The following is a 10,100-nucleotide window of genomic DNA, read 5'->3' on the forward strand; positions in this document are numbered from 1 at the left end:
TATATGAAGTATATATATACATACTATATATATATATATATAATACATATATATATATATATGAAATATATATATACATACTATATATATATATATATACATATATATACTATATATATATATAGTACATATATATGTACTATATATATATAGTATATATATATATATATATATATATAGTATGTATATATATATGTATATAGTATATATATATATGTATATATATATATACATATACTATATATATATATATATATATATATACAATTATATATATATAGTATATATATATATCTCTTTTACTCTTTACTCTTTTACTTGTTCAGTCATTTGACTGTGGCCATGCTGGAGCACCACCTTTAGTCAAGCAAATCGACCCCGGGACTTATTCTTTGTAAGCCCAGTACCTATTCTATCGGTCTCTTTTGCCGAACCGCTAAGTTACGGGGGACTTAAACACACCAGCATCGGTTATCAAGCAATACTGGGGGGACAAACACAGACACACAAACATATACACACATACTTATATATATATATATACATATATACGACAGGCTTCTTTCAGTTTCCGTCTACCAAATCCACTCACAAGGCATTGGTCGGCCCGGGGCTATAGCAGAAGACACTTGCCCAAGATGCCATGCAGTGGGACTGAACCGGAAACCATGTGGTTGGTTAGCAAGCTACTTACCACACAGCCACTCTTGCGCATACTATATATATTTACATAAACGATTATGATGATGATGATGATGAATGTATATATATATATATATCAGTGCTTTTCAAACTTTTTGCTGGAGTGGAACCCCAAGGAAACATTCCACTGGCTCAAGGAACCCCTGTGCAATAATTTAATATGTCTTATTTAATGTGTCTTATTCACACGTATCGGCACAGGAGAATTAAAAATCACTGCCAATTTTAGCAGTTTTGTAACTTCTTGCGGAACCCTGGTTGAAAACCACTTATGTATATATATATATTTACATATAATATATATATATATATATGTATATATATATATATATATGTGTATAGCGAGAAAGAAGCAACAAGAATGGATAGGTTTTTAGTACGATCGTTTCATACAAGGACAGGTTTTATAAAAGTTGCAAAGATTACAGCATATAAACGAGTCCCGTACTCATCAGCTAAAATACATGTGAGTTCTCTAGACATCCTAGTGTTTGAGGCTATACTCATGAAGTAATGTAGATAATTAATTAACATAAACAGATTTCTAAAGTTCATTAAAGTTCTTTAAAGATGATGTACAGTCTTATCACAGAATTTTAAAAGTTTTGATAGCATCAGAGAAGGTGACCTAATCCATATGAATTTCCATAGATATGATGAGGGATTATATACTCACAGAAGACAAATTTATCCATTGTTAATTACAACGAGGTGGGTCTCAATTCCTGCTTATTAGCATTACAGAGAGGGTGAATTACTCCTTTGTATAGATGCACAAATTCCAATGGTGTAGATGTAAATTTCCAGAGAAATGAGATGAATTTCATATTCACAGGCGATAAATTTTTCAATGGTTGAACACAATGAGGTAGGTATCAATCCTTGTTATATGATTAGGTATTTGCCATATTAATCACATTACTGCTATTCACAAGAGGCTGTAGCTACAGCCTCTTGTGAATAGCAGTAATGTGATTAATATGGCAAATACCTAATCATATAACAAGGATTGATACCTACCTCATTGTGTTCAACCATTGAAAAATTTATCGCCTGTGAATATGAAATTCATCTCCATTTCTCTGGAATTTACATCTACACCATTGGAATTTGTGCATCTATACAAAGGAGTAATTCACCCTCTCTGTAATGCTAATAAGCAGGAATTGAGACCCACCTCGTTGTAATTAACAATGGATAAATTTGTCTTCTGTGAGTATATAATCCCTCATCATATCTATGGAAATTCATATGGATTAGGTCACCTTCTCTGTGATGCTATCAAAACTTTTTAAAATTCTGTGATAAGACTGTACATCATCTTTAAAGAACTTTAATGAACTTTAGAAATCTGTTTATGTTAATTAATTATCTACATTACTTCATGAGTATAGCCTCAAACACTAGGATGTCTAGAGAACTCACATGTATTTTAGCTGATGAGTACGGGACTCGTTTATATGCTGTAATCTTTGCAACTTTTAATAAAACCTGTCCTTGTATGAAACGATCGTACTAAAAACCTATCCATTCTTGTTGCTTCTTTCTCGCTTATAATCACCCCACATTACTGTACTGTTAAATCAGTATAGTTTTTTTTTGGTGCATCTAAGTTAGGTACCATATTCAAGTAAATTCATTTAAATTAACTTGAATCTTTATTGCTCTTTGTATATATGTGTATATATATATTTATATATATATGTATATATATATATATGTATATATATATATGTATATATATATATATATGTATATATATATATGTATATATATATATATATGTATATATATATATGTATATATATATATATATGTATATATATATATATATGTATATATATATATATATATATATGTATATATATATATATATGTATATATATATATATATATATGTATGTATATATATATATATATATATATGTATATATATATATATATATATGTATGTATATATATATATATATATATATGTATATATATATATATATGTATGTATATATATATATATGTATGTATATATATATATATATATATATATATATATATGTATATATATATAATATGTATATATATATATATTGTATATATATATATATATATATATGTGTATACTATATATATATGTGTATACATATATATATGTGTATACATATATATATATGTATATACATATATGTATATATATATATATATATATATATATATATATATATGGGTACTTTTCTACAAGCGTGGTCCCGGTGCTAGCTAGTCATGACAAGTCGATCTTACAAAAACTACATAACGCGAGTGCGCGATTAAAAATCACACTCGCATGCGCTAGACATGTATGAGGTTTTTTTTAACAAATAATTTATTTTTTAACAAAGAAAATAAAACACAAAGTAAGTAATTTCTTTTGTTGAGTCTTTTGTTTACTTTGTTTAAGACAAAACCCATTTTATTTCATATATATTCAGCCATTATATACATATATTATTATGCGCGCATCTGTTAATTTGCATACTCGCGCTAGGTAGTTGTAGAAGGATCGACCAGTCACGACGGACTAGCACGAGTGCGTGCACCGGGACCATTCTTTTTGAGTAGTACCTTTGGTAGAGTATGGAGGACTGGTTATGTGGTCATGCTGCCTCTAATTTTTATTTAATCCCCCTGCAATGCTTCTAGATGTCTCACCAACGTATGTAATGTTCTTGTCTTTACAAGCACCCCACAACAAAATCTCTGTCTATAGATGGGTAGAGGCGAATTATATCCATTCTACCCTGACACAACTTGTGAGGTGTTCAGAGGGTTTGCAGCTATTGATTCTACTGAGGAGATCCTCCCTGCTCACAAAGACATGTGTCGCCGTTTCCGTGAGTGGTTGTAACCCCTGTGAGAGGAAGGAGAATAATTAACGTTGTCCCTTTTTTTAATGAAGGACTCATGAAATTGTAAGATGTATTTGGAGTCAGGATTTTGCTCCATGAGCCGACTACTTTTTGGGGTTTATAAAATATTAATGTTGATGATAATAATAATAATAATAATGATTTTTCTTTTTGTATTTTTAAATATAAAACCTAAAATTTGTAGGAAGGGGACAACTTAATTTTAGGGACTTGAGTGCTCTACTGCTTCTTTTATTTACCTCGAAAGGATGGAAGTCGACCTGAGTGGAAGTCATACTTTGAAAGTAAAGACGTTTGAGGCACCAACCCATGACAGACGAAATATAAAGAGGGACCTTCACTGTGGGCTAGCTAGCAAGCTGGTCTTCAGAGAAGGGACTCCTGGTTAGGTGGGAGGGGCATCTGGATGCTCAAATGATTGATCTTACTCGCCCTCACAGTGTGTACCTGATTGAAGAGAAATAAACAATGCACAGACACACTCCCTTTCTTGATTGCTTTTATCTCTAGTTTGACAAAGCTATTTACGAATTAAATGCTGTTAAGCAATTAACCCGGCATCTTAGTGATTCTGCCAGTATTTAATATTGTAGCAAGACAGGAAAGCTATTTTAGTTGTGACACCATAGCACTGTTCTGCTATGTCATTCTCCAGCCCATCAGGGTAGGCACCTATGGATCCTAGTACCCATGAAGAGAAGTGGGAGTTTTAATTAGTTGGCGGAAAGGTGGCAGACGAGTAACAATGCTTCTTTATCATTAACTCTGATCACTTCATAAACAGCCCATTTCACTTGTGGCAACTTTGCTCTGCGAAATTCTGGATGGCATCAATTCACTACTCTGGCCATGTTATGCCCACTATATTTTCGTTTTGGCTAGCTCCATTCCCATTAGCTTCTAACACCTTCCAACTCAATCTACTTATGCAAGTATGGACAGTAAATGCATGACAATGGTAGTGATATAAAATCTGCAATGTTAAATTACTTATGTTGGTGAACTATCCAGTTTTATCTTACTGCTTCTTTTCCTATTTCAGAATATCACATGTTGATGTGAAGGAAATCTCTCCATTCAGAAGTGTCTTTGATATTCTCATCACCTAAAGGAAGACAGTATATTTGTAAGGAGCATTCATGAATAAGTCTACCTCTGTATATAAATACAATCTATAACAAGGAACAGCAAAATATTTTTCTTTCTGTGGAATGTATGGAAGAAACATTACATTAAATTGTTATCTGAATGAAGTGACAAAAGTGAACAGAAATATATTCATGGAAATGAAAAACACTTTATCATTGTGAATTGTATGATAAGTAATTCTCTCATAATGAATAATTTAACTGAATCAGAAAATCTTGATAAAGAGGAAAAGCCATATCACTGGAATATCTGTGGAAAATCATTTTCTTACAATAGTGACATTGTTAGACACAAAAGTACACATACGGGAGCGAAACCATATCATTGTGAGATCTGTGGTAAATCATTCTCTCGTAATAGTCATTTGGTTACTCACAATCGCATTCATACTGGTGAGAAACCTTATCATTGTGATATCTGTGGTAAATCATTCTCTCAAAGCTCTCAGTTGACTAATCACAAGCCTAGACATAGTGGTGAGAAACCTCATCATTGTGATATCTGTGGTAAATCATTCTGTCTAAATAGTCACTTGACTAGGCACAGAAGTATTCATACAGGTGAGAGACCATATCATTGTGATATCTGTGGTAAATCATTCTCTCAAAGCAGTATTTTGACTTCACACAAACGTACACATACGGGAGAGAAGCCGTATCATTGTGATATCTGTGGTAAATCATTCTCTCAAAGCAATATCTTGACTTTACACAAACGTATTCATACAGGAGAGAAGCCATATCATTGTGATATCTGTGGTAAATCATTCTCTCAAAGCACTCAATTGACTGATCACATACGTACACATACTGGTGAGAAACCTTATCATTGTGATATCTGTGGTAAATCATTCTCTCATAATAGTTATTTGGTTACTCACAATCGCCTTCATACTGGTGAGAAACCTTATCACTGTGATATCTGTGGTAAATCATTCTCGTCTAATACTCAACTGCTTGTTCACAAACGCATTCATACAGGAGAGAAACCATATCGTTGTGATGTCTGTGGTAAATCATTCTCTTGTAAAAGTAATTTGGTTACTCACAATCGCCTTCATACAGGAGAGAAACCGTATCATTGTGAGATCTGTGGTAAATCATTCTCTCGAAATAGTCATTTGGTTACTCACAATCGCCTTCATACTGGTGAGAAACCTTATCATTGTGAGATCTGTGGTAAATCATTCTCTCAAAGCACTCACTTGACTAATCACAAGCCTACACATGCAGGAGAGAAGGCATAATCCCGCATTAGTTGTTGCAATTCATTTTTTGCAAATGGTGTTGTAACTACACACGAAAATCTTCATACCAGACACAACCTATGTAATGGTCGTGTCTGTGTTAAAGCATTCTCTCATAGACCTAACTTAACTCTACATGAACGAATCCCTACATGAGAGTTGCCATGGCAGTGTGACGTGTGTGGCAAATCATTCTCTCAAAAAAGCCACATGCATAAACATGTGGGTATTCAGACATGTTACTGTCTCAATGTCAAAATTTATTACGTCATAACAATAATTAACACTGTTTGGTCTGCTAAAACACAGGCTTTTTCCTTTCATCAGTTATAGGAATTTCTTAATAAAGACTAATGAATAAAATATTTATTTTGTGCTTGTATTTTTTGCTCTATATCTGGACCCTGTTCCCTTTCTACCTTAAACCTGTCAACTGGCACAATGTGACGTTCCTTCAATACTATCTTCCTCCCTGCCAGTTTTGAGCTATTTTGTCTTGCAAGGTCCTTGGGGACCCTGTCGGTTTTGTTGTCACATAGAATTCGCTGGTGAGGGTCCCAGGAAAAGGGCAATTGTGCTGGTGCTGGACCCATATCACAAGCCCTGGTCACAGCAGCTCGTCCCTGGAAAAAAAGCACTGGTGATAATGATGGGACACAAAAAGGAGCATTGATGGTGGTGTCACATCAGAAGACATTTGATGGTGACCTGTAAAATGCATGTATAAGGGGCTCATGTTATAAGCACAGGTGCTAGTGCCAACTGAGAGGCACTGGTGATGGTGTCCCATAAAAACAAAGCACCCAGTGCTCTCTGTAAAAGGGTTGACATAGGCGCAGGAGTGGCTGTGTGGTAAGTAGCTTGCTTACCAACCACATGGTTCCGGGTTCAGTCCCCCTGCGTGGCACCTTGGGCAAGTGTCTTCTACTATAGCCTTGGGCCGACCAAAGCCTTGTGAGTGGATTTGGTAGACGGAAACTGAAAGAAGCCCGTCGTATATATATATATATACATAGGCGCAGGAGTGGCTGTGTGGTAGGTAGCTTGCTAACTGTCACCGAAGTCGCATGTGTTTTTTTGGCGGGGAGTTGCTGCTTGATGTCGCGTTGTTCGTGAAATATTGAATTTGTTAGGCATTTGTTTTATATTTTTGAGGGCCTAGTGGAGTTTGTTGCTCTGTATTTAATATTTTTCAGTGAGTAATAGACTCCACTCTGCTCCGAACATTTACCTGCCTGTGGCCGCCTTGAGAGACTCACTTTACAGTGAGAATTGTGTTTTTGAAGATGTGTAGTCCCTCTGCAAAAATTAATTTGTTTTGAAATTGTCTTTGTGTTTTCCACTGGATTTACCACGGAGTACCAAGGATTCTTTTTGCAAGGTATTTTACCAATTGGACATTTGGCCGAAAAAAATTAATTTCTTTGTCTGGATTTGAACTCTCTTCTTCGAGCTATCGTTTATTTTTTTTTTTTTAAATAACTTTTTTGAACTGCTATTTCTATTTTTATTTCTTCCCTTCTGTTGTGTTTTTCATTCTCCTTTTTGTGTGTTATTTTCTTTTCTTATATTTTGAACTGTAATTGAACTTTGTGTTAAAAGGAATTTCTTGTGTAGGAGTTGACACCTCCCAAAAAATATTTAAAAGAGATGGAGGAGAAGACCGTGGTGTTGAGGACTTATTCGAAGTCGCTCGACACCATAGCCGTCTTTCCGAAGGCTCCAATTTTGAACAAGCTGGCAGACTACATGCCAGCCATTAAATTTATTGCAAGGGGAGTGAAATATGCAACGGTACGGTTGCTATTTGATTCCTCCCAAGAAGCTTGTGATTTTGCAAGTCAGCCCCTCGAGGGTGAGGAAATATTGTTTCTTCCAAGCTACTGTGGAAAGAAACTATTGAAGGCTTGGATATGCGGACTGCCACCCGGAGTTGAGCCCGAGTGGACAGAGGACTCTATCCACCGGGGTCTGGGTGGTAGCAGCGCCAAGCTGCTGAATGTAAAAGTGTTGCCTGCGGCTGATTGGGAGGGGTCGAAAGCTGTTTTGACCCTCTGGACCCAATCAACCGAAAGTCTGGTTTTTCCAGATTTCTTGAGGATGGCCGGGTCCAGGTATCCGGTGATGCTTGAGGGATGCCCCCCCAAGTGTCACCTGTGCCTGGAGACCGGCCACATTAAGAAGAACTGCCCCAGGGACCAAAGTAGGATCCTGGAGCAGGAAAAAGAGAAAGTGCACGCCACCCCTTCATTGGAGGGGGAGACGGTGGAAGTCGTGGAGGAAGCTGCCTCCATGAAAAGAAAAAGAACGGTGAGCACCAATGGTTGGTCACCAAAGAACGTACAGGCAGAGGAGGAGGATAGTGACCCCCTGCGTCCAGCGATGGAGCCCCCTGGGCTCGTAGTCTCAAAATGAAAGAGGAACAGAGGACGGGCGGCGAGTGTTCCTAGGCCGCCGCTGGAGCCACAGGTGAGATGTGGGCCACCTGCAGATAAGGCTCCGTCAGTGGGAAGTGTGCCACTGACGGATCAGTGTGAGGCCCCTTCCTGTGAAGAGGAATGGTTTATCCTCCTTTACCACAAGGGAGGGAAGGTGAAAAAATTTTTGAACGGCTTGGATGACTGAGAATGTATGAACATGGTCTGCACAAGTAGTCCGTTATGGCCTTCGCAGGTGGCTGCGGAGGTAGTAACGGAAAATATTTTGTCAGAGGTCGCAGCGACCTTTAACAGGAAAGAATTTGCAGGCCTCGACTCGTCGTCGCAGAGTTGTCTGCAGGTGGCAAGGCACTTTGCTTCAGGGACCTGACAGGGCGAATTGTTGTGAATTTATGTGCTGCCCTTGTGGCAAATTAAATGAATGAAAGAAGTTTGTAAGAGGTTTTAGTGCCTCCTTTGTGTAAGAGTTTTGAAGCCTCATATCGATTTTTTGAAAATAAAGAAAAAGGAACATTGTTTTAGAGAAGCGAAGGTCGGCGGGCGCTTTTCGTCTTCTCCCATCATCATCATTTTTGCATTACCATCATTCATATCATTAATGTCTATGTCCAGCCTGCAAAGCTGCTATCTGTGTAATGCCCTTATGGCAAATTAGATGAAATAAAGTAGCTTGCTTACTAACCACATGGTTCCGGGTTCAGTCCCACTGTGTGGCACCTTGGGGAAGTGTCTTCTACTATAGCCTTGGGCCGACCAAAGCCTTGTGAGTGGATTTGGTAGATGGAAACTGAAAGAAGCCTGTTGTATATATGTGTATATATATGTGTGTGCGAGCCCTCTAACTGAAAAATTGTTGATTTGTATAAAGAACACACACACAGAGACATTTTGCCGTTTATATATAGAGAGATTTCTTGCCCGCAAGAGATTATGTCCAATCTTTCGTATTCTACTGTAGGTCTTCCCAAATCATGATCATAGGAAAAGTTGTTGCCAGTTTTTATCAACAAAAACAAAGCTGATAAATATGCACAGGTGTTGCAAAATAAGTTTAATTACCAATAAACATCAACTTGGATGACACTTTACTCAACTGACAGAGGAAGGTGTCCAATCAAACTGATTATGTAAACAAAATTCTGATTGGTCGAAAGTGTCTTCTTGTCTCAAGCTCTGATTTTCTGCCTATCCTTGTTGGGACCTTTAATATGGAGTATCGAAATTTTAATCCCTTTCACACTTCTAAAATGTCAAACAAACTTTAAAATTTGACACAACTGTTTTAGCCGGGAGACAAAACTGATAGTTTGGTAACCTGCTGAAATAAACAATAAAAATCGAAAGGAGAAAATAAACAGCTTTGCAAGTTTAACTCAGTGTTTATTGAACAAGAGAGGTGGGAAATTTAAGAAGTGACTTGTTAGAATATACACGTCTGTGAGGAGACATGAACAAGAATAGTAAAGATCTACAATACCAAAAGAACTGCTAATACATAAATTACAAGTGTTCTATGAAGAGAACATAAGACTGCTGCATAATTCAACATGAATGTGAAATGACATTAAACATTGTATAAGGTAAATGAAGGTTTCTGTAGGAAAAAATAGGGGATTAAATAACGGTTATCACCCTTCCTCTGTTATATTTTGGGGTATAAAT

At 36.4% G+C, this 10,100-nt stretch overlaps 1 protein-coding gene across 5 annotated transcripts in view; it reads left to right on the forward strand.

Annotated features, from left to right (window-relative positions):
* LOC118763134 (zinc finger protein 883-like) overlaps window positions 1-6,344 on the forward strand; it is a 30,981-nt gene extending 24,637 nt beyond the window's left edge. For all 5 annotated transcript variants that reach the window (XM_036502491.1, XM_036502492.1, XM_036502490.1 and 2 more), the window contains exons 2-3: window positions 4,648-5,062; window positions 5,483-6,344. In XM_036502491.1, coding sequence (XP_036358384.1) covers window positions 4,921-5,062; window positions 5,483-6,000 — 660 coding nt within the window. In that variant the 5' untranslated portion in view covers window positions 4,648-4,920 and the 3' untranslated portion in view covers window positions 6,001-6,344. The remainder of the gene's footprint in view (window positions 1-4,647; window positions 5,063-5,482) is intronic.
* The last annotated feature ends 3,756 nt before the right edge of the window (window positions 6,345-10,100 follow it).

The sequence above is a fragment of the Octopus sinensis genome, linkage group LG4 (assembly GCF_006345805.1).
Source record: "Octopus sinensis linkage group LG4, ASM634580v1, whole genome shotgun sequence".
In the NCBI taxonomy this organism is placed as follows: domain Eukaryota; kingdom Metazoa; phylum Mollusca; class Cephalopoda; order Octopoda; family Octopodidae; genus Octopus; species Octopus sinensis.